The sequence below is a fragment of the Equus asinus genome, chromosome 24, assembly GCF_041296235.1.
Source record: "Equus asinus isolate D_3611 breed Donkey chromosome 24, EquAss-T2T_v2, whole genome shotgun sequence".
Classification (NCBI taxonomy): Eukaryota; Metazoa; Chordata; class Mammalia; order Perissodactyla; family Equidae; genus Equus; species Equus asinus.
The window spans coordinates 33,110,761-33,136,585 of record NC_091813.1 but is presented as its reverse complement, the minus strand read 5'-3'; the positions used below and the strand labels follow the sequence as shown (position 1 = coordinate 33,136,585).

The window sequence follows — 25,825 nt, the reverse complement described above, 5'->3', positions numbered from 1 at the left end:
AGAGAATACAACACTAATTTTTGTGACATACATAAAACCTGCTGACGTGTGGTCATATTTTCATTTAGATTATGAGCTTAGAAAACAATGATTATCTGTTACCTACTCATAAACTGTTGCCCGAATTTAATCCGAAGACAGTTTATTTTCTGATCAAACGCTTACTACTAATCACGTGACTAACAGCAAACACTCTGGAAATGTTTTATGCGTAAAGCCTGAAAATCCACAATATTCACTGCCCTCCACTATTTTTGGAGGTTTACATATAACTCAATATGAAATAAGTAACATATTGTCATGAAAACAATTTGCAAAGCATGTGACAATATTACCAATACCTAGATTTTATTTTGTCTTTTTCTTTCAAACTACAGTCTAAATATTTTAACGTAATCTATTCCAGTCCTATTTGTCTTTTTTTATAAAGTTCATATAATTAACATTATCCTCCCTTACTTTATTTTTTTAAGCACTTCCACATTTTCCCTTAAGACTTATCCGTAGGGTCCTGCCATAATAAAAGGAAAACAAACTATCATAACTGCCTGAATTTCAATTTTCTCCTTTGGATAAGGGAAAAAGATACTAGTCCCGCATAGCTGCATCCCGACACTTAGCAAAAGATCACAGGCTACGGTGATCGTGCCAAATATGTTAACAGGTGAACGGGAAAAATCTCTGAGCCGGCCTCGCCATCCTTGCTCTCCTCTCCCGACCCGAGGGCGCCGGGAGGCAAGAGAAGGCGACCTGCCTGCTGCACCTCAGGTCCCGTAGGCTTCGATCTTTCCTCCTTCCCCGGAGGCTCAAGGCCGAGCAGCAGTTTCGGGACAATAGGACAAAGCACTGAAAGGCTTCCCCCACTCCCAGAATTCTCAAACTACTGGGAGAGAAGGGAAAACCGAGGCGACAGGAGGTTCCGCTCCAAAGAAGTGGCGGAGAAGAGCCCGACAGCGTCGGGATAAAGCAGGGTAGACGGCTAGAAAACTAACCCAGCCCAAAACAGAGGGATGCGGCCTCGAGTCCCGAGGACCGCCGCTCCAAGTCCCCCGCCGCCCGCCCGCGGGGGGCAGGGTCAAAGGCCGCGGGCAGGCGAGCAGCGAGCAGATTGGCTGGCGGACGAGCGCGCAGGCGCTGGGGTGGGCCCGGTGCCCGCCGCGGTCGCGGCCGCGGGGCCTTGAATCCTTCAGCTACTCACCAGGTGCTGGGAATCCGGCCACCGGCAGGCACTGAGCCGCCAGAGCCGTTGAAGTTGGGAGGAGAGACAGCGTCCCCGGCCTACCGGCTACGACGCCAACCAGCCCAGCCTTCTGGAAGGCGCGCGCAGAGCGTTCCGGGAGCCCTGAGGGGCGGGGCGGGGCCCGCTGAGGGGCGGGGCTCTGGTTTCCCGGCACCGGCCCTACGTGTCTGCGAGGGTCAGGAGGGGAGTGGAGGGGGAGAGCCTTCCGTTGCCTTCGTACTGATGGAGAAAAGAGGCGGAGTGGCGTCGGGCTGGCCTCCCCTTCCTCTTTCTGCAAGTGGTGAGGACGCTCCCCTCTTTTAGAAACTTGACAGCTAAGGTTCCGCTGGGAAGCTCTCACTAAGCGAGGACAGCTGTTTTTGATGTGAGGCGTTCCAAAGTTGCCTTGAAGTCGAGTACACGGGTTGTTTTCAGACTTTTTAAATTGAGAGACTGTTTTGTCTTTTTTAAAAAATGAAACTTTACTTGGAAGCCCAAGGTAGACGAATAAAGATAACATTTTTAATTTGCAAATGGATGGTATAAAATCACATTTGCATTGGAATATTTATAGAAATAATTGAGAGCAATAAGGCAGGTGTGAAGAAGAGGAACTTCTGAAGGTTTCCATTTTACATCAGACTCGGAGCTAGAGAATTCTCCATTTTGTTTGGTTACATAGTAACAAGAAATCTTGACTCACAGTGTACAACTTGCTGGTGTGAACAGGTTTGTAAGGGCTCTCCCTAAAAATCTCACTGGGTTTTTTTAAACAAATTTTAATTGTTAAATGTATATTTATGAGTGTATGCCGTATGTGCACGTTTTAAAGAATAACAAAAAGAATATCCAGGTACCCACTACCGGGCTGAAGATACAGAAAAATATCAGTATTTTTGAAGCTTTCTAGAAGGCCTCTTCAAAAGTATTTTTCCCTCTCAGCCAGAAATAACCATTCTGCTGAAATTTTGTATTACTCATTTCCTCGCTTTTCTGATAACAGTTATAATAGATAAAATTCCCTAAAAATATAGCTATCCTGGTGTTATATTTTATATAATGAATCATGCTGCATTTTTTCCCTCTGACCTCTATTTTCACTACACATCCAGGTTTTGAGATTCAACTATACATAGATCCATTTCACGTGGACTAAGCTGACACGTCATTATCCAGAACACTTGCTATAGTTAGATCTTAAAATCTTTGCCTGGTCACAGCATCTGATTGCTCTTTCTTTTGTTTTTTGTTTCTGTTTTTGTTTTTGCTGAGGAAGATTTTCCCTGAGCTAACATCTGTTACCAATCTTTCTCTTTTTGTATGTTAGCCGTGGCCACAGCTTGGCCACCAACAAGCAGTGTAGGTCAGGAACTGAACCTCGGCGGTCAATGAAGAGCCTGCCGAACTTAACCACTAGGCCACTGGGGCTAGCCCCTGATTGCTGTTTTAGTTTGCATTTCCCCTCTTGCTACTGGGCTTATGCATCTTTAATATGCTGAATAGCTATTTGGGTTTCTGTGAAATGCCTGTTCTCAATTTTGGCTGATTTTTTGTTGGATTGTTTGCTTTTGAACATCAATTTGTAGATAATCTTTATATATTTTTAAAGTTTAAATACTTCTTGTCAGTTTTATGTATTGCAAGTAGCTTCTCTCAGTTTGTGGTTTTTCTTTTAACTTTCTATGTTTCTTTTGATGACCAAAAGCTGTAAATTTTGAGATACAGCTAATTGAATTTAATTTTTTACATTATAATTTCATGCATTTTGCCTTCTCATTTACAGGAGTCTTCCCAACCTGAGATCATAAGCTATTCTCTTCTATTTTCTTCTAAAAGAACTAAAGTTTAATTATGAAATATTTTAGAAACAGAAAGGTACAGATAATAACATAATGAACACCATGCGCTCATCTCTATGAATTCAAACATTTTGCAAGCCCCTCTTTTTTATGATTTTTCTCTAAAATTGTCTTAGCTATTCTTGGCTCTTTGCTCTTCCATCTAAACTTTAGGATGAGTCAGCCAAGATCCATTAAAAAAAACCCTATTTGGACTTTGATTAGAATGGAACTGACTTTATAGATTAATTTAGGGAAACTTACCTTCTTATCCATGAACATGGTAGAATTATCTACTTTTTCAGGCCTTTTATGTTCTGTAATGCTTTGTAATTTATTGAAGTTTTAAACAAGTTTCATTATACAAGTTCCTAGATTTTATTGTTAAAATTGAAGATATCTTTCTTTAAATTACATTTTCTAATTTGTTATTGATGTTACATAAAAAGAGCATCAATTTTTGTTTATTGGTCTCACATCCACAAAACTTTGCTGAATTTTTTTGTTTGTATGTTTTCTTTTTTTCTTTGTTACTTCTCTGGATATGTAGTATAAACATGATTTGTAAATAAGGATAATTCTTTCCTTCTTTTTCACTTCTTAAACCACTTATTTATTTTTCTTTTCTTGTGTATTCACAGGACTTCTAGTACAATATTTAATGAAAGTACCAATAGCTCCTTATCTCATCCCTGACTGTACTGCAGTCCTTCTAAAATTTTATCATGAAGTATAATGTTTGCTACGGGTTTTTGGTAGATGCTTCATAAGAATTATTAAGAGTTCTATTTCTAGTTGCTAGATTTTTTTTTTAATCATGAATGGATGTTTAACTTAATCAAATATTATTTCTATAGTTTTTTGTTTTGGGACAGGGTGAGGAAGATTGGCCCTGAGCCAATATCTGTTGACAATCTTCCTCTTTCTAATTGAGGAAGATTGTCCCTGAACTAACGTCTGTGCCACTCTTCCTCTGTTTTGTATGTGGGATGCTGCCATGGCGTGGCTTGACAAGCAGAGGGTATGTCTGCCCCGGGATCTGAACCCACGAACTCCGGGCTGCCAAAGTGGAGCACACAAACTTAACCACTATGCCACTGGGCCGGCCCCCTACATTTTTTAAATATAATCATTGTTTCCTACTCTAATATGTTTATAGGGCTTATTATATTAATAGATATTCTAATGTGGAATGAGAGAGAAGGTATTTTATTTTGCAAATATATCAATGCATGACCACTTCTTAAAAACTGTTTGATTCCTTTATACCTGACAGTGTAAATAAATTAAAGTAAACGGATTCTCACTGCATCACTTTTTCTGCCCATCAGATTCATTGCCTGATAGTGTTTATAAATTGGATTGGAGTTGCAGAGAATGCCCCATCCTTTACCTCTGACTGCTCTGTTGGTCCTTTGCTACTGGCAAGGAATATTGAAATGGCGTTGATAAAGACAATGTTGTCATTGTTTTTTTTCCCCCACATGGCTTTTTTCCGAAGAGTTTTTGTGTATGTTATGTAATTATTTTCTACATCCCTGGGAGGTATGGAAACAATGCTTTTTTTGTAATGACCACATATATAATTATACATGTAATTACGTGCTAAATCTTGACATTTTTTCAGATGTGGAATGGCTGTAATTTCTTCCAAGTGAAAGTTTCTATTTCTCATATTTTTAAAAAATTTTTTAAAATAGTTCCCTGAATATGGTAGATTTATAAGTATTGATTCAGAAAGTTCTCCATGACAAATTAGTAAGTTAAGAAACTATCTTCATTAATATTTACAGGATGAGTCCACTTATTTAAATACGTGTGTATATGTATATATATTATATATATAAAATAACATATGTATCTTAAATCATATAAAATATCTGAAGGGATGTGTACACCATTAAGTGTAGTCATCTAAGGGAAGGGGAATGAAAGAAGATTTTCCTTTTTTACTCCAACACTGTAGTGGGTTTTATTTGTTTATTTTTACTATCAGCACATATTTATGTATTTTGTAATATAAAAAATAGCACTAGAGTAATATGCAATTCATCTAATAGGTGGTTTCTTGGAAGGAAAAGATATGCACTGCATGTAAGTTGATTTTGCCTAGTAAATAGACATTTTAATTGTTGCATCAAGGGTGATCATTGAGATCTCAAAGAAAAAAAATGATCCAAAGAAGGAAGAATGGGAAAAAAATACAAATTTTGCTTATCAAACTCTTGTTAAGAACTATCCTAAAGCATTAAACTAATAGTAGCCTTTGATTTCCTGCAATTACCATTTATTATTGTAATAGTCCCCAACCTACAGGGTTCTTGGGGTGGATCTTGTCTTGCTACTAGAAAAACAGCACACATTTCTCTTTTGCTATTAGCAATAAAGATCCTTCTCCTTATTTCTCAGGCCTACGCAAACTTTTATCCCTACAGCCATCCTTTTCACTGTCTTTATTTCAGTGAGCCTCAGACACATACAAAATATATAGTGTGTGAGGAGGTATACCAGTTAGGGTTAGCTCTGTTCGCACAAACAGAATACTCAACAGTTGCATAAACAAGATAAAGGTTTGCTTCTCTCTTGTGTAAAAGGGGTGGGGCTCATTTCGTGACTCCACAGTTATAATGGATCTAGACTCCTGTTTTATTTTATTTTATTCTACTTTACGTTATTCTACTTTCTTTTTACCCCACCATCCTTATTGCTGGCTTTGATCCTCATACTTCTCCTATAGAGAAAGATGGCTGGTATGCTCTAGATATCTTGTCTGAATCCCAGTCAGGAAGTAGAAGGAAGGTGGTGGCAGGGGATGTTGGAAAGGACAAAGATGGCTCCTCCAGTCACTTGTTAAAGAAGTTTTCTGGGAAGTACCATCCAACAATTTATGCTTTTGTGTGGTTGAATGTAATCGAGTCGCTTATCCATACTCAGCAAGGGAGTCTTAGGAGTGTGGTCTTTTACCTGAGCTTACTGCCACCCCAAATAAACTCAGAGCTCTGTTACTAAGAAAGAAGGGAAGAATGGATATTGGATAAACAATAAATAGAACTTACCTCAGCAGAGAATAGAGTAGAGAAAAATAAAGAGATGTACTGGGGCTGGCCCGGTGGCGCAGCGGTTAAGTTCGCATGTTCCACTTCTCAGCAGCCAGGGGTTTGCTGGTTTGGATGCCGGGTACGGACATGGCACCGCTTGGCAAAAGCCATGCTGTGGTAGGCGTCGCACATATAAAGTACAGGAAGATGGGCATGGATGTTAGCTCAGGGCCAGTCTTCCTCAGCAAAAAGAGGAGGATTGGCAGTAGTTAGCTCAAGGCTAATCTTCCTCAAAAGAAAAAAAAAAAAAGAAAGGAAGAGATGTACCTTACCAAGATAGGTGGATCCAATCCAAGATCCTGGAATACTGCTGACCACCTTGTAGCTTGGTTTCCCTATGGGGTGTCCCTTTGTTCAGGAAGGTAATAAAAGAGTGTAAAGGTCTTGCCATGGGATTGACAGCGTCTTCCAACATTCTTACCCATCAATTTTCCAGTTTCCAATATAAATGGGGGGAGGGGTGAATATAGGTTGTTAGGTTTTCAGAAGAGTAAAATGGAATTGCTCAGTGGATGTCTTCTCCCAGTGCCAGTTATAAGTCATCATGTTCCTTAATACCATTTTTTGGGAAGGGCATATCAGAGTACATTCCTGGTCCTAGGACTAGTGGTGGTGAGTATTCTTTTGATTAATTTGAGGTTGATAGGTACAAGGACCTGTGGAGTTTCAATAAAAGTTATAGCATTAAAAGTACTCCTATAGTATTCCATTGATATGCTTCTCCGCCTGTTTGTCTTTAAGAGTAACAGATATGTCGATGAAGAAATAAAGGGCCTTAAATTGTTCCCTCCAAACCAAGCACACAAACTGACACCCCAAATATGAAGCCAGGTTCCATCGTACCTCTGCCCCTTCACTATGTCTGGAGTCTGGAATTCAGACAGATTAATTCCCTTATTGGAAGTTTGAGCCATTCTCTGGCTGCAGAGGTGGTACTCCATGTGCTGGCACTTGCAAACCTGGCCATAGGACATGTAGTGATTCTCTGCCCACGAGCACCTCTGCTCTGCAGCTGCCATCGGGGAGGCCAGGCCTCAGTTAGCTCTCTCTGGCAGAGGTCTATTGAGGTCTGTGTGGATACTGACTGCACTGTGCCACCGGACTCTCCCAGAGTTCTTAATTTAGAGAGGCTAGTGAGTGTTGATTCTACCTAGTGCTTCCCATTCTTGTTCACATTTTGTCAAACAGAGAAAATAATATTTTCATAAAATATTGAGGCAAATTCTCTGCTTGCAGTGAACATGAGGGGTCCTATGACTGACTACTCTAGGCCTCTAGGCCCTATGTGGTAAATCCTAGGGTTAAGGAGATCAGTATCTTGACATACCTGAAACAGGTATGTAACAGGGGCACCCTAGAGGAGAAGCTCTTCTCTAGCTAATTAATTTCGCTTCACCACAACACACCACCATATAAATAGTCTTCAGGAAACAGGAGCTCCAGTAATTATGCTGATGGAGTGATAGAAGACCACAGTGGGTTAGGAAGCCATCCGACTGTGACATCCATCTGTGAGTGAGGACTAGTTTTGGATAATCTCCTCATCAGTGCTCTGTAAGTAAGCCCCTGTGAGTCTTCCATGGACTAGAGTTATTGCTCAGCTCCGCATCTTATAATTTTATTTTATAGCCTAGCGCATGTCTTCCTAGTTCTTTTCTTCCCTTGCAGTAATGGGAGATTTGGAAAAAAAGGTGAGTTATCTATGTCCTTTTGGTCACAAGAGATAAATTTTGTTGTCTTCCTCTTCTGATTGGCGAGTGAGTTTTCACTAGTTTGTGCTTTAAACTTCCTGTTCTATTTGATTCCAGTCCCAAGAAGACTATCAGAATTGTGGCAATAGAATTTTAATCCAGGCCTGTGTATTCCAGGAATAAGGGCTTTCTGGGAATCCAAATTGATAAGTGCCTAGGGACAGCTGGGTCAAGTGATAACTAGCCAGGCAGACATTGGTGACACCAGCCTTTCTGCTATCATTTGTAGATTTTCCACTTCCCTATTTTCTGTACTACATTATTTCACAGTAAACTCATATTAATTAACCATAACTAACAAATAGGTATGTAGTCTTACAGGACTCAAAAGCTCTTACTTTCATTCTTCTAGGATTAGATGATATTGGAAATATTACTTAAGAATTTCTATTTCCATCAATTTTTAAAATTGATAAACTAGTGGCAATAATTAGCTCTAGAGAGAGAGAGTTATCTAAATGGTCAAATTGAGAAATAAAAGGAATTTGTATCCTGAAATCTGTTACCGCACTGTGAAAGACTAGTGTTTCCTTGACGGCCTGTATTTTGCCCTTTTTATGTTGATATGACCAGAGCCAACAAAAGTTGTTGACATATAGCAAGAACTCAACAAATAATTTATTTGAGGGATAAAAGAATAAAAGAGTAGGAGGCTGGTCATTATTATTTAACTCCACTTCCTGATATGTACTGTTTACTCTGTCCTAGAATTGCCCTTGCTGTCTGCCTTCCAAATGTTTCATGGATTTTTTTCCCTCTGCAGTCCTAGAAGTCTCATTAGAGTCTCCCAGACACATCATGCTATTTTATACCTTTGTTCATTGCTCCGCTCGCCTGAGATGGCTTCTCAGTTCCTGTCCATATCCTCTCTACTCGCATTAGTCAGAGTTCTTTTTTGCATGTGGTAGAAATGGAATCTGGCTGATGGACATAAATAGGCTTTATGTGAAAGGTTGTAGAGTAGAATACAGCATGAAGGTGAAGGCTAGTGCGTTATGCAATGGCAGTGGATGGATGGGAACTGAGGAGGGCCGGGCATCAGGGACCACAGCCTCATACACAGTACAGGTTAGGGTGCTGATACTTTCAGGACTGCGCTGAACTCTCAGTGTTGTTGACACCACCATGAATAATTTCCCAAATCTTCCTGCATTATTTGCCTCATTTCTTCAAGCTTCAGATTTTCGTTTGGAATAGTCTTCTTGGCTAAGCCTAGGTTATATTGTCTGTATCTCCTTAGCTTCCTTGAAGTGGAAGTCGGTCCCTTTGGCTTCCTTAATGGGAAGTAGGGCACAAGATACATACTATGGTATTCCTCTAAAACCAGAAGGATGTTTGGATTCCGAAGAGCCAAAAACAAACAAATAAACAATAAAATAAATCCCAAAACAAAAATTCTGTTATCCGTTACTCTATGTTCAATGTCCATGTCAAGTCTAATTTCTCTATGGCTCTTGTATTACATACCGATTATTTCATTCTTTTCATCCCTATTGTATTTATAGGCAATAATATGAAATGCAGCAATAATTTCTTCATTAATTCTCGTTCCATTCTTTATATCATATATTGCTTTATGAAGGTGTAACTAGAATATCTTTTGACACAGTTTGGGATGCGAAGAATTTAACTCCAAGGAATCCCCTGAATAAAACACCAAAGCTTCCACCAGCTGATAGAAACAGCCAATTCAGAGATCCAGACTCTTACCCATACCCCCAGTGCTCTAATCCTTTTGCCATATGTACCCAGAAATTCCGAGTACCTAGCAGCATCTTGACAGCAAAGAATCCAGTCTAACTCCATCCTACATAAATTCATGAATTGTGATGCAGGTCAAAGAAGAAGCTGGTCCTGCAGGTCATGTCTCAAACTCAGAGCTGTGTAAATTCCCTGGCCTTGCAGTGGCCACAGAGGCTAGGGTGCCTTCTTTACCCATTGGTAGAGGGTCTTCTAGGGTTCACTCATACCCCAGGATTAAACTCAGGGTAGGTGATTCCCAACTGCTATGGTCTCAGTGTTTGTGTCCCTCCAAAATTCATATGTTGGAACCAAACCACCAAGGTGATGGTATTAGGAGGTAGGGACTTTGGGAGGTGATTAGATCATAAGAGCACAGCCCTCATGAGTGGGATTAGTGCCCTTATAAAAGAAGCTTCAGAGAGCTGCTTCCCCCACCTTCTGCCATGTGAGGATAAAACAAGAAGTCTGCCACCCAGAAGAAGGTCCTCACCTGACCATGTTGGCACCCTAATCTTGGACTTTCAGCCTCCAGAACTGTGAGAAATAAATGTTTGATGTTTATAAGCCATCTGGTCTGTGATATTTTGTTATAGCAGCCCTGAACGGACTAAGACACCAACTGAACAGGCCAATCCCTTTGACAAAAGCTCTTTTCATTCCGATTCAAGCACTAGCCCAGGTAATGGCACTCCTGAGTGATGGAGATGGGAGAAAGTTCCAGTGTCGTCACTTTCCCATACAGGGATAGCACAACATTCACCTCTAGTTGATTGGTGTTGCTAGATGTGAATGTACCAATGAGTAGTTATAGGCCAGCTCTTCACAGGCGTGGTGCTATTGAGACAGAAGTATGCCTGTAGTTGAAAGCTGGACCAGTAGGAAGATGCAGCAATCCTTGAGTGGGGAAACTACTCCACAGTTTGATACAGACCCTCTCAGTGTTTTGAGGGAAGGAAGTTTCATGTGTTATAATCAAGCATTAGTTTCATACCTTTATCAGCCAAGCCCCAAAATGTACTACTTAAAGTCCAGGTTCTACAGAGTCATTTCCTAAGGCTTTATGGTTTGGGTTTCTTCCTGTCCAGGATGCCTTAGGTTCCTTAACCAAATTGACCTAACCTTTCTTCTGCTACAACACACCCCTCTCCTGACATGAAAAGGAGCAGTTTGCAAAGTCACTAAAAAAAAAAAAAGACTCATTTCCTAAGATAGATAAGCCCACTCGTCGTCTATTTATACAAGAGAGACCACAAGTAATTCTTCTCAACAGTATCTGCTACAACATGATTTTCTGTGCCTGCTTATTCTGAGAAGTAGCTGGCAATTTCTCTTGTTAAAAGGGAAAAAGAAAAAACATGCATTTATTCTCCGATAAAACATTCCTCTGCTAGAGAACCCATTTAAAAAGCAAGTCTGTGCCTTGTACATCTTTTCTACCTCCCATAACATCAAGCTGCGTGAGCACAGATACAGAAGTAGCTGTTTCACTGTTGTGTCTCCTACATCTGGCACACAGTAGGTACTTGTAGTAGGATGAATAATGGCTCCCAAAGACATCTAGGTCCTAATCCTCTGAACCTGTGAATGTTACTTTATGTGGCAAAGGAGACTGCTGACATGATTAAGGATCTTGAGATGAGGATTACCTGGTGGGCCCTAACGCCCCTATTAGAGGCAGACAGAGGGAGATTTGACAGAGAAGAAGTCAATGTGACTACTAAAGCAAAATGCTATGCTGCTGGCTTTGAAGATTGGGGAAGGGGCCACGAGTAAAGGAATGCAGCTCTGCAACCTGGAGAGGGCAAGAAAACAGAACCTCCTCTAAGCCTCTGAAGGGAGAGTGGCCATGCCAACACCTTGATTTCAGCCCAGTGAAATTGATCTCCAACTTCTGACTTCCAGAACTGCAAGAAAATAGATGTGTGGTTTTTAGATTACCAAGTTTGTAGTAATTTGTTCCAGCAGCTGTAGGAAAGTAATAGAGTGCTCAATAAATGTGTCGAACAAATGAAGCGGTGAACAGTAGGGATTCAGTAAATATTACCTTAATTGCAAGATGCCCAGGTTGGTCTCAAAATAACATGTGAGAAGAAAGAAACATGGTAGATGTACTGTGTATTCTTCTTTTTATTGTAGACCTTAAAAATTCTCTGAATGTGAGAAAAATCATTCTTCATATATATCTACAAGTTAAAACTAATTGCATTGATTTAACCTGGGGATTTTACTTACCAAGTCTTATTCTGGCTGTTTTGGTTGGTTTCGGTTTGTTGAGATTGCTCGATATGTTAATTGAGCAATAACTGGTTTTATTTGATTATGCATTCATTCACAATTTTAGGGGAGGTGCCTGCTGTCAGAATACATCAATTCATAAGAAATCTCTGCCTTCTGGGAGCTTCAAGAGATACAGAGATATATACTGTGTGGTTTATACTAATTATCCACTTACTGCTGTTTGGATTACTTCAATTATATTTGTATGGTCTATATTTCCAAAAGAGTTTGTGCTCCTCTAAGGCAGGCTTTTTTCATTCACCTGTATATTTTTAGAGCACATAGCTCAACATATTTCACATAGCAAGTCTTCAAATATGTTTGATTAATTGAATGTATTTAGTGGCCAAAAATTGTAAAAGTAATCTTGATTCCTGGAAAAGGCAAAGGCCGTGGCGTTAGAATGACTGGTAATATCCAGTTTTGGCAAGGATGTGGAATATGGACACTCTCATATATTACTGGCGGAAATATTAGTTGAAATAATCTTTTTGAAGGGCAATTTGGTTGCATCTGATAAAGTGTATCTATTCTTTGTGTGAGCTATTGTATTTTTGGCAATTTCTCCTACAAAATTGCATCCATAATATTCAAAGCTGTGCACATCAGTGAGCCCTCTTTGTAAATGACATGAAAAGGTGTCTATATATATTTTTTAAGAAAAATGAAGTTGCAAAACTGTGTCAATAGCAATAGAAATATATTTATATCTATATTAGTTTTCCATCACTGTCCAACCAAATTGCAAATTTAGTGGCTTAAGCAAAAAAACTGATTCTCTCACAGTTCTGTAAGTTAGAAGTCAGACTTGGGTCTCCTTGGGCTAAAGTGAAGGTGTCAGCAGGGCTGCCTTCCTTACTGCAGGCTTTAGAGGAGATTCAGTTTCCTTGCTTATTCAGTTTGTTGGCAGAATTCAGTGTCTCAAGTTGGATGACTGAGGTCTGCATTTTCCTACTGGCTGTAAACGGAGAGCTCCAGGTTCCAGAGACCATGCATTATTTGGCTCAGTCTCCTTCCTCCATTGTCAAATGAAGCTACAGCAGGTCAAGTCTTTCTCATGTCACATTCATCAAACACACTTTTCTGATTTCCTTTCTGCTTTTAAGGACTCATGAGATTGTATTGGGCCCATATAAATAATTCAGGATAATCTCCCCATCTCAAGATCTTTAACTTTAATTTCATACGCAAAGTCCCTTTTGTCATGTAAGGTAACATGGTCACAGGTTCTGGGGAATAGGGTGTGCATGTTTTTGGGGGTACATTATTATGCCTACCACAATATCTATATGCACATTATATATATATATATATATATATATATTCATTTGCGTGTATATACATGCATACAGTCATGCATACATATACACACCCACAGCAGGGAGGAAAGAGAGAAAGAAAACAACTTCCACAACAATAAACAACAAACAACAAAATAAACAATAAAAAATAAATAGAAGCGTATGTAGAACAAATTTCTAGAATTAAACATATGAAACGCTTTCAACAGTGGTTATTTCTGGGAATTGGAGTTTCAATTTACGTATACATGTATATATATATTGTGTTCAAGAATGGTTTGTATTTCTACAATAAGCACGCACTAATTTTGCACTTAAAAAAGTAGAAGAACAATAAATTGGTCAATTAGGCTCAAGACACTATCTAAATCACTTGCCGTGTCTCCTAGTATAAACACCTAGGGAAAGAACCAGCCTCTGAGTAAAATGTATGTTCTTTGAATTATTCATCAAAATAAATTGGCAGACACTTCACCACAGGTGTTATATGCTCTGAATTGAAGAAATTAACCTTTAAACTAGTAATTGGCTGAATTGCTGCATCTCTAAATAGACTTGCAATTCTTAGTGTAGAATAAGCATATTACTTATATCGCTACTAATAAGATTAGCTACTCCTCCAATGGTAATAGCAATGTGAATAATAATTGTTTTTTATTTTAATGATTTATATGCTACAATTTTAAAATACATTATCTTTTTAATTCTGAAAACCATCCTATAATATTAAGTAGCAGAACAGATAATATTATCATCACTTTTTGGAAGAGAAAATATTCAGAAGACTTAGATTAGACTTACCCAAGGTCCAATAGCTCAAAATTATGGAAAACCAAAATAAATACTTAGATGTTCTATTTTAGGAACAAAATGTAAAAATAGACGTGACTTCTGCCCTAATGAAGTTAACAGTCTATAAAGGGAGATAAGATGTGTATGTGGATGGTCATACTCAAGACAGAAAGTCATAAGTATTATAAAAGGGTACCAATGAAGTGTTACAAGAATTCAAAGAAAAGTAGATTGCTTGAGTATGAAATTATTAGGAAGATTTAATCAAACAAGTAGTATTTGAACTGGGCCTTGAATAATAAGCATGATATGATTTTCCCCAAACAGGAACTAGAATGGGGTATGGAAGTAAGAGCCAAGGATTGAACAAGAGTGGCCCTTTTAGAGGCAATGACAAGGAGAAACCAGAGAGAAGCAAGAGTCATTGTGCAATTAGAATTAACATCAGAAGAGAAATGAGAGAAAAGAGTCAAAGATGATGCCAAGTTTTCTATGCCAGGTACATGGAATAGTAAAGTTGCTAACAATAGTCATGGGAAACATTTCCTCACCTTCCATTACTTCCTAAACCTACTGTACCATGATTACTGCTCCCAACACTCCTCAGGAATTGGTTTTCTCAAGGTCTCCAGTGATTTCCTTGCACTAAATACAATAAACACATTTGAGTCTATACCATATTTGATATCTTGGCTACATTCAGCTCTATAGTCAGCTCCATCTATTGTGAATGTTTTCTTCCTCAGACATTCTTGACTTCACACTCTCCAGTTTTACATAAGGCAATCCATACAAAATGCTTACTGCACTCAACGCTCCATACACATACATGCTCAAAATATGTTAGCTTAGACCTTTGATTAGTCTTCTTACTTTTTTGATGACCCCTTTGTAGGCTTCTCTTTCTTATTGAACCGTTAAATAGAGCCTCTTCTGTCTGGGTCCTCTCTCTTCTCATGCAATGTTCTCACTGTTGGCAATCTTCATTCAGTTTCATGGCTTCAATAATCATAAATGTCCTAAGGATCACCAAAGCAAAGTTTACAGTTCATATTTTTCTACTAAACTCCAGAGCCATTAACTTCCTATTGACTATTTATGCTTATAAATACTTTAGGAAACCCAAATGCAACATGTCCAAGTTTGAACTCAAGTATTCCTCCCTAACCTCCTCCTCTTCTCCTCTTCTGTAGCTCAGTGGAAGGTTGTAGTACAAAAAAAACAAATATTTTGTCTTTGTCCCCAGTTCCCAGCACACAGTTCCTAAAACCCTTGAAATTTCCTGAGTGACGAGGGTTACAGGAGCATCTTTTGTTCTAATGAGGTGAATCTGGTGAAACCTCCATAAAACCCCTAAACAACAGGGTTTGGAGAGCTACCAAGCTGGTGAACACATCAATGTGCTGGGAGGATGGTACACTCAGAGATGCATATACCTTGCTCTATGCATCTCTTCCATTTGGCTATTCTTGAGTTGTATCCTTTAAAAGAAAGCAGCGATAGTAAATGTTTTCTTGAGCCTTGTGTGTCATTCTAGTGATTTATCAAGGCTGAAAAAGGGAAGATGGGGTGGGAACCCCCGACTTTCTAGCTTAGGACACAAGTGCAGATAACATGGTGACTCAACACTTGCAACTGGCATCTGAAGCGAGGCAGTCTTGTGGACTGAGCCCTTAACTTCTGGAGTCTTATGCTATCTCTGGAGTAGTTAGTGTCAGAATTTAATTGAATTGTAGGCTGACCAGTTGGAGTCAGAACTGGTGGGTGTCAGGAAAAAAAAATCCACAAAGATATCCTTTTCCATCCCATTCAAGCCAGAAATGTTTGTCTCTTTTTCCCCCGTGCCTCAATAAAAGAAATCACCAAGTCTTTCAAAACATATTTTAAGATCCTTAGCTTTTCTCCATCTCTAATGTCACTACTTCAATCAAAGATTTCATCACCTCTCATTTGATTCTAGTTGATCTTTCCCCCGTCTTTGGCTTTTCGAAGCAACTTCCACACTGCAGTCAAACTGACCTTTCTAAAATTCAGATTTGATCTTGTAATTCTCTTCCTATAACCCTCCAATATTTTCTCTGTCCCTCAGAATAAGGTACAAACTCTTTAACACAACTTCAATAACCCTTAAGGATGGCTGCTGATTACCTTTGCAGTCTCAAAACTCACTATTTCTTACCCCCTGCCCTTTAGTTATAATGAACTATTTTCTATTCCTAGGCTTGCTTGTGTGCCATGGTCTTTCTTACTTTCATGCTTACTGTTCTCTCTACCTGGATTACTCTCTCCTTCTCCTCTTTACATGAATAAATTACTAGCAATCAAGTTTTAGCACTCAACTTAGACATTACTTAATTTAAAAAGCTTTCCCTGACACCAAAGTCAGGATTAGGTGCCCCCTTTCTTCTTTCATCCTATCCTGAACTCATCATATCTTGGCACTTATCATGCTATCTCATACTCGCCCGCTAACTTGTGTGCATGCACGTCTCTTAATACTGTGTAAACTTTCTCAGAGGAATAACCTTGTCTACAATTTTTACTAATATACGCTTGGCAACAGGACCTGATACAAAGAAAGCATTCAATAAATACAACAGTGAATGAATGCATAAATGAACAGATGAATGAATAAGTAGAGATATAGATTTGGGGAAGTAGATGATGATGAGCTCAGTTTTGAATACATTGCTTTGAACAAAGGAATCATCATTATATCCAAGACAGGAGCAGACACTCATCTGAATGGTTGAACCAGAGTCTATGGGAAATGCAAAAGTAGATAGTAAGATCTGCAGTTACCCACGAAGTAGAGATATTGAAGCCACAAGATTGGATAAAATTGGATATAGAAAATAGAGAGAAAAAGAGAGAATTAAGGATAAAACATTATGGAATACCTATATCTATTTTTAGGTGAAAGCACCATGCACCTGAAATCAAGTGAGTAAAAACTCCATTAAGGACTCTAGACAAATAAAAGTTGATGAAGGTTTATGTTTGTGGATGAGAAGCTATTGGTGATGACTTCCAGATAAGTAAATGACTTCAGTATTGGAATACCTGGCCCCTTTGCCAACCCAACATTCTCAATTACCTAATAATTAATGACAAAATGCCCAAAGGAACATAAAAATGATGAAAAGCCTGCACAGTATTAGGAACAATGACTAAGCAGTGTACTTAGAACTGAATTAATTCACCTGGAAACAAATCAAGGAAAGACTCATTTCTTCTTCTTTCTGAGATTGTAGTGTGACATTACAGAAAATAAATCTAGGAGATTCTGGCACCTCACAATTTCCATCAGAGAGGGCTAAAGGCAATGACACAGAATAGAATAAGCAGGAGGTACCTCTCTTAGATCTCTTTACTTGCTCTGATCAGCCACATTCCAAATTATCTGCTTTGGGAGACATACAAGAATGTGAACTACTCAAGAAGGAAACCAGCAGGTAGTGGTTTTCTCCCTGATCCACTATGATTCTTCCCAATGGTTTGAATAGTAACACAGGAAAGACAACAAGATACATGGTGTCCATAGACTAAAGACTGGGCCAAATGGAAAGTGAGACAGAGTTGGTCCGAGGAATAGCAGCTTCACAAATTATGGAGAAGAAATTACACACAGATTAAATGACCCCTCTAGGCCTGCCCATGCCCTAGTCTCCCTCCAAGTATTTTTAGAATGCTGGATTACTAAATTTATGCTAACTGCCTTTCTAGTTTAAAACATTAGAGAAATGTTCCATAAAATATATTCAGGTATATGGTGAAGACATCAAACAGGTATATTCCCATGTGCTGCTTAGGCAAATAGCAGGCCATAAATGACCTCTCCACACTCACGAGGGAGAAAACAGGATGGAGAAAATAAAAAGGAATAGCTTTTTTCTAATAAAAGGAGTAAATACAACTCTCTCAAAGTTGTTCTTTAAAAACTTTCTGTGATAAACAAACAAAAAATGTTTTAAAAGTGTCCATATTGTGCAGTCCAAATTCACATAGACTCTTGAAGCAAAAAATATAAGATAAAAAATTCACATGGACTCTTGAAGCAAAAAAATATAAGATGAAATGATAATCAAAACACTAAGTTCAAATACTGTAACACTCTCTTTATTATCTCTTAGTTTCAAGGGATGTGGGCTGACGACGTGTGCTATATTTGAGGCCTCACTCCTGCTACACATCAATAACAAAGACGACTGACCTCAGACAGTTAAGAGTAGCTAGACGGGAAAGAGGGACACTCTTTGTCATGCTTCTCTGATCTGGCAGTTGACTAAGAGCAAGGAGTTTCATTAGACGAAGGGATGTGTAAAGCCTGGATGTAAGGGTACACCTAAATTGCTTAGACCAGATTCTGTAAATGGAGGCCTACGGGTGCAAAAGTACAAGTGCAGAGAAGATATACATCCATGTAACAAAGAGAAAGCCAGCAGAGAGTGGGGTTTTGTTTCTTGTTTTTTAATCTCTTCAAAATTCTTACCAATATGCCAGGTTCACAACAAAATGGAAGGACAATCTATATTACACCATCTTGCAAAAGGTGGTGAATATGGTACCTGGTGAAATACTAGAAAGAAAAATCCCCGGTTCTGGTGGTCTGAGAGTGTAGCTCTCCCTGTCCTCTTTTCAGACAGCTAAAGAGTTGAATGGGTAATAAAACCTTATAGCCTGCCAACCCCTTAAGCTTAAGTTCTAAATGAATGATCAAATGGAGCTGAGTAAATAGAAGAAGACAAGGAGAATTCAAACAAATTCTTGTAGCACACTATATGGCTTATCTGCAGATTGTAAATGACATTCTCTCTGGGATGACAAATTCCTAGAAGACATCCTTTCCTTATGAACTCATCCAGAAATCAGAATACAAGAGAACCTGACTGATTCAGTCCACAGTGGACTCTCTCCTGTGGCACAGCACAGTATGGGGAAGGATGAAAAATAGACCTTGAGAAGCAAACAGTATGGTGACCGTTAACAGAATTAATATGCAAAACTAACGATATTTTCTTCTCTTTGAAAAGCTAAAAGCAGAACAAACTTGAGAATGTGCAGGACCTATATGAAGAAAGCTATATTTTACTGAGGTACGTGAAAAAAGAGATAAAGGGAGGTTCATGCCTTGTTTTTAGGTGGGAAATGTTAATACTTAAAAACTTCAATTTCTCCAGCTGAATCGACATATTCATTATTTCTGCAATCAAAATTCCAGGGGTTCCATTTCACGACTTGATGAAATAATTCAAAACTACAGTTTAGAAAATTAAACAGTAAGAAAAATTCCAAAGGAAGAAGAATGACTAGAATTATAGAGCTACAATAATTGAAATGGTATGATTTTGGGAAAAGATCAGTTAGATCAATGAAACTGAATAGAGAATCTAGAAATGGATTCCTACATTCCTATTGGCACATGAAAAATGTGGCATTTCTAATCACTAGGGAAATAATATAGATTACAAGATAAATGATAGTAGGTCAATTGAATAACCAGTTTGGCGAGAAGAAAATGCAGTTAAGGTCTGACCTCAAGCAAAAAACATTATAAGCTTAAATATTTAAATATAATTTAAATGTAAACCAAAAATAACCCTCATAAATATATAGGAAAAATTAGAAAATGTTTCAATAATTCAGGTGAGGAGCTATATAAAAAGCTTTTACAAATCAATAAAATGGTGTACCAAAGTTTTTTTTAAAGTGGATGAAAACCACTCATAAAAAGTAGTCAGAAATCATGGCTGGCCCCGTGGCCGAGTGGTTAAGTTCGTGCGCTCCGCTGCAGGCGGCCCAGTGTTTCGTTGGTTCGAATCCTGGGTGTGGACATGGCACTGCTCATCAGACCACGCTGAGGCAGCGTCCCACATGCCACAACTAGAAGAACCCACAATGAAGAATATACAACTATGTACCGGGGGGCTTTGGGGAGAAAAAGGAAATAATAAAAATCTTAAAAAAAAAAAAAAGTAGTCAGAAATCAAATGTAAAAAGACTAGTATGCATTGAAAAAGCCTGAGGCCAGCTTCAGGAGTGTGAAACTTTTAGAGTCACACAGAGTCCTAAGCTTATAAAGGACCCATACTTGGTGTAATACTCTGCTGACATAGTCTTGAAGTTTTTAATAGTTTTTGAACAAAGGGCCCTGGATTTTCATTTTGCACTGAGTCCTGCAAATTTTGTAGCCATTCTTGGTTAATTTTCACATATAGTTAACAAAATACAAATGAAAACCTGAATTTTGAAAATTGTTTTAGGGGCTGGCCCCGTGGCTGAGCAGTTAAGTTCATGCGCTCCTCTTCAGCGGCCCAGAGTTTCTTGTCGGTTCAGATCCTGGGTGCGGACATGGCACCATTCATTAAGCCATGGTGAGGCGGCATCCCATATGTCACAACTAGAAGGACTCACAACTAAAATATACAACTATGTACTGAGGGGATTTGGGGAGAAAAAGCAATAAAAAAAAAGATTGGCAACAGTTGTTAGCTCAGGTGCCAATCTTAAAAAAACAACAACTTCTGTTTAAAAAAAAGTTTTAAGATTGAAAAAGATAAAAAACAATGATATCATATAATATCAAGAGTATAGATGAAGTAACACTCTCATACACTTTTAGTTCAACCATCTGCAAACACTCTAGAGCCAAACACCAAAATTTAAAGTGAATACCTTTGATCCAGCAATTTTCCCCCCAGGAATAGATCTACAGGAACTAGTTGGACTAATATGTAAAAATAAGGATATTTATCACAGTATTGTTTATGATAGCAAAAAAAAAGTGAACCAATCTAAATGTCTATAAATTTATTGATTATGAATTGAAAGATATATTTACCTATTGTACTTTAACTCACAATGTTATATTAGTTGTAGCTGCATATAAACACATCCATATGGTCTATATAGATATATGTTGATATGGAAAGACATCCATGATTCATCATTAACTGAAAAACAGGCTATTTAACAGGAAGGTGAGTAAAATGCTATAGGTACCTAGAGAAAACTTTTTATATAGTTTATGGTCAAAAAGATGTCTGAAACGAAAAACACAAAAATATTTTTCTCTGAAATTACAGGAAATTTTCTCTCTTTTATTACATTTTTTGATAGTCTTCTTCTTAACAATGAGTTTTAATTTCTATTAAAATCAAGAAAAAACATATCATTTTGAATGAATAAGAATTAGCTCATTTAATTGTGTCTATGATCATTAAAATATTTAAATAAAATAATTACAAAAGTAATTGTAATTTGGTATAAAATAAGGCAAATGACCAAAAGGTTTTGAAAGAAAAGATAAACAATGTTTAAAAGTTACAGTAAGTTGTTTCAAATATGTAAATTATACAATTAAAACTTGGAAAGTGAAACTAAAAGTATACTGATTTCCTCACCTTAAAAGGCAGCAAGTGTTGGGGACTGGCATTGGCCATCCCAAGATATGTCTCTTTGTATGAGGATTATTTGGGGCTGGCTACTTTCAATAAACTGCATATGGGAAGGAGGCTCTGAGGAGTGGAACTTGCTTGCCCTTTGTTAGGAGACATTTACATCGTAAAGGAAATCTCCATCTGTAAAGGTGTCTCCCTCTCTGTACCAGGAAGAAGGGGGGATGATCTTATCTCTAGAAACTTCTCAATGCAGAAGGCAAGGACTTAAATCTGCATAATAATCTTATTCCTGTTTATTGTGCTTGTCTGGTAACCTCCTGTAACTGACTCTCCCCACCCCCAACATCCTCCTTTGTCTTTAGCTGAAGATGATATTTAAGGTGGGGGCTTCAGCCATTTTGGTGAGTTGCTCAGCTTGCCTGAGCCTCTCCCATGTATACATGTTATAAGGCTTTGTTTAATTTTCTCCTGTTGTTCTGTCTCATGTGAATTTAATTTGTTCTCCAGCCAGAAGAATCCACAGTGGGTAGAGGAAATGTCTTCCTCGCCTACACAAGTAAGTATACATTGCTTCTGTTCTGACATAAATAATTAGAGAAATATAGGTTTAATTTTGTTTTTGCAAAGCATAAAGGTAGTACAATTTATAAGGATTTTTAGAAGTATGAAAAATTATACCAGACAGTACATGATTATGAGATAGAAGATAAGGCAGTAAATCTTGAACTGGAGTGAAGAATAGTACTTAATGTGAAAAATAATAATTGATTTGGATTCAAATTTAATTAAAAAGAGAGGAAACCATACTAGACTTAATGAACTGCAGAAAATTTCAGTCTTTCATCTAAAAAGAGAACACAGAATGTAGCTGAATTCAGATGATGTATTACAGTCATTGAGTTAATTCTCTATGTTGATTAAAATAAACACATAATCTCCAATAAATTGCTTCCTGATATTCCTTTAAGTTGTTTCACTTGAAAGAGATTTCAAATGGAGAAAAATATCAGACATCTAAAATAAATTCAGGACCACCTGCAGTTTGAGTCTTAGAAGGCTGATGAGTAGAGATATTTTAGTCAAGTGTCTGATGTAAAATATCACATTTCTACCATCATTTTTGATTGGAAAGGGGATTCTTGGAGGCAACCCAGTGCAATATGGCAGTCAAACTGAAAGGTAACATAGTGCCAATTTTATCTGTATATTTGAGCTATTAAAACAATTTTAAAGAACTAAAGTAACGGATGTTTATTTTTCTTGCCAAATTCATTTAAGGTTTAAATCTTTTTTTTCACTCTTTGGAAACATTTTAACCTATGCTATGAAAGTGGTAGAATAAGAAAAATTATACAAAATTTCAATAATTGAATGCATATTGTCTGTATTCTTTATCGATAGCTGGATAAAGTGAGAGAATTAAAGAATTCAAATCTTCTTATACATTAACTGAACAATGTATATATTATGAGTTGTCAAAAGTAATACTAAATTAAGGAATGCTAATTTGTAGAAAATATTGTTTCTTTTAAATAAAGCTGACTCTATATAGAGGCGACTCCTTTAGTGAGAGAATTTGATGACTTTAAGTGATAGAATGCGTATGGCAATTTCAGACAATAGGTGACCAGATAAAAACAATCAAATAGCAGCTGATTGTTTTTCAACATATTTTCTGTAGACCATCAGCATACAGAGTACCCACCATGCTTTTTAAGAATTCAGATATTTAGACCCTAGTTCAGAATGACCCAATCCAAATTTATGAGGTAAACCCCTGGAACCTGCATTTTTGCCAAAACCTTCAAGAAGTCTTGTAGATTAATTTCTCAGAAATGCTGCTTACAGGATGTGAGGCAAAAATCTAAAGAAGGGGAAAAGGAAAAGCACAGAGAGGTACACAAGAGTCACTAGATGGTTCTCTGAGAACAGCTGACTTCACAGGTCTCAGGCACCACTATGCATAACTCCATAGATTCTTGGAGACTGCACCGGGAAGACAGATTTCAGTGATGTGGGGTCGGTGAGCCAGAGTGGAAAGAAAGATATCTCGGACTCTCAAGGTCTGGCAGTAGTGCTCTTTTATTCAGAGAATAGTGTGGAATAGCAGGAGGATAGGACCCATGGGCAGTCAGAGCTGCTGTGTGGGGACAGGACCCACCGGCAGGAGGATCTGCTGCTGCAAACATGGGTTGAGGGTAGGGCTAAATTTAAGGCATAGGTATGTGAGTTATCTCTTTACAAGACAAAGGAAAGAATATGTAAAAAGAGTTGTTAAAATGGTATCAGTGTGGGTGGGGTCTGGTTATTGGGTGGTCTTATAACTTTTAGATAAGAATCAAACTGGATTAAGTAAATGGCAGAAGCCACCACCTTAAATATTATCTTCAGCTAAAGACAAAGGAGGATGTTGGTGGGGGGGGGAGGGTCGTCAGTTACATGAGGTTACCAGACAAGCACAATGAACAAGACTTGAGTCCTTGCCCATCCCCATTAAGAGTTTCTAGAGATAAGGTCATCTCCCCTTCCTCCTGGTGCAGAGAGGGAGACAACCCCCACAGATGGAGACTTCCTTCACAAATGCAAATGTCTCTCTTCAAGGGGCAAGCAAACTCCACTCCTCAGAGCCTCCTTCTCATCTGCAGTTTTTAAAAGTAACCAGCCTAAAATTATCCTCATCATCAGGACAGTTAGGAGCACAGAATGGGATGAGAGCAGAGAATACTTTATCAGCAGTTTTACAGCCAAAATGAAGGAAATGTACTTATCTTCCTACCTGCTATATGATTCTGGAAAAAAATATTTTTTAAATCTATCTCACCTTCAGTTATAAATGAATAAAAAAATTGGTTGCACCCTTCTAACCCCAGATAAATATTTATATGAACAATTAAGAAATGTTTCAAAAAGCTTTGGCATGTCTCCAGAACTGATCCTCTCTTAACCAGGCCCACTATTTGTCACTAAATCGTTTCCTTTTACTGAACTACATCCCTCCCTCCTTTTTTTTTGTATATAAAGAAAATACAGATAGACTTCCTTGTAGATTAATATTTTAACACAGTAGGTAGCATTGTCACTAGGCGTATAATTTATTAATAAGAAATATTTAATGTTATTGGTAAATTGCTATCATTTCATTTTGATCCCATTTTTTTCATTCGTTAATCAAATATGTTTTAGTCTCTACTTGTACAAGAAACTGCTAGGCTCTAGGCAGGAAACAACAAACGAAATACACACCATCATGAAGTTTACAGTGACAAATAGAAACGGCAAACAATAAGATATATTGGAGTATATGAGGAAGCCATTTGGTGTAAACCTAATTCAGCCTGACTTTGTTTTTCCAAAAGGGCCTGACATGGCCATCAAGCATGCATTGTATATCTGCTTTAAACATTTACTGTGGCAAGAACAAATGGCCTTAAGATAAAGGTGCAACTTCCCTCCACATTGGCATTTCCTTAAGGATAAGCATCTTTCCTTAGGCTAGGAACCAATTGCTGTGCTCACCTTTGACCACCCAGCTCACCTGTGACCACCCAGCTCGAGACAGCAGACCTGCCACCCTGCTGTGTTCACCGAGACAGCAGACCTCCCTGCTGTGTCCATCAATCGCTGTGCTGACAGAGCAGTCTCGCGACTATTGTAAAAGAGACATTTCAATCCTACGTGAAACATCCTCTTTGGGGGTATATAACCACTCTGTGCACCCCACTTCTTCGGTGCCCTTTCTTCCTTCAGGAAGAAAGGCCCTGGGCCATGGTCCTCAGATTTTAGCTCAGAATAAACTCACCCAAATTTTCATTTATAGATTGGTTATGGATTATTTTCATTGACAACAGGATAACAGAGGAAACAAATATCAGACAAGTATTCAAACAAATACATTTTTTTAAAAAGTTAGAAATGCTACCAATGAAAAATACAGGGTGCTCTCACAGAATACAACCCAGTAATCTAACAGGGACGTCAGTAAGGATCTCTGTGAGGGAGTCCTATCTGAGGAGGTGCTGGGGCCTAAAGGGTGAATTCACTCTCATTTGTCCACAGGCGTGAAGGAGAAAGGTTCTGGACAGAGGAGAATGTAAGTAGTACCTTCAAAATCCAGAAAGCAGCCAGTGTGGCTGGAACATAATTAATAAGAGAGAGAGAGATTAGCTGGAAAAGAAGCTGAAGACGAAGGCATGAGTCAAGGCAAAGGCTTAAAAGCATCTGATAAAGCAACAGGAAACATTCAAAGAGTTTGAAGCAGGGGAGTGACTGGGTCCTCTTGGCTGCCCCATGGGGAAGGGATGGGGGCAGAGACAAGTGTAAACATCGGGAGAACATTAAAGACTACTTTATTCTAGGTAAAAGATAATGATGACTTGATTTAGAGTCTCCTAGTGAAATTGATGAGA

The 25,825-nt window shown here is 38.3% G+C and overlaps 1 protein-coding gene and 1 long non-coding RNA gene across 3 annotated transcripts in view; one reads left to right on the top strand and one right to left on the bottom strand.

The window, feature by feature from the left end:
• Positions 1-2,412, bottom strand: part of MANEA (mannosidase endo-alpha) — a 51,587-nt gene extending 49,175 nt beyond the window's left edge. The window contains exon 1 of one of the 2 annotated variants that reach the window (XM_014843243.3): positions 1,199-2,412. In XM_014843243.3, coding sequence (XP_014698729.2) covers positions 1,199-1,739 — 541 coding nt within the window. In that variant the 5' untranslated portion in view covers positions 1,740-2,412. The remainder of the gene's footprint in view (positions 1-1,198) is intronic. The other variant, XM_014843242.3, reaches the window with a different exon arrangement.
• Positions 1,428-25,612, top strand: LOC139041775 (uncharacterized). The gene is made up of 4 exons (XR_011497655.1): positions 1,428-1,520; positions 19,053-19,115; positions 21,927-21,975; positions 25,476-25,612. It is a non-coding gene; the product is annotated as an uncharacterized lncRNA (long non-coding RNA).
• The last annotated feature ends 213 nt before the right edge of the window (positions 25,613-25,825 follow it).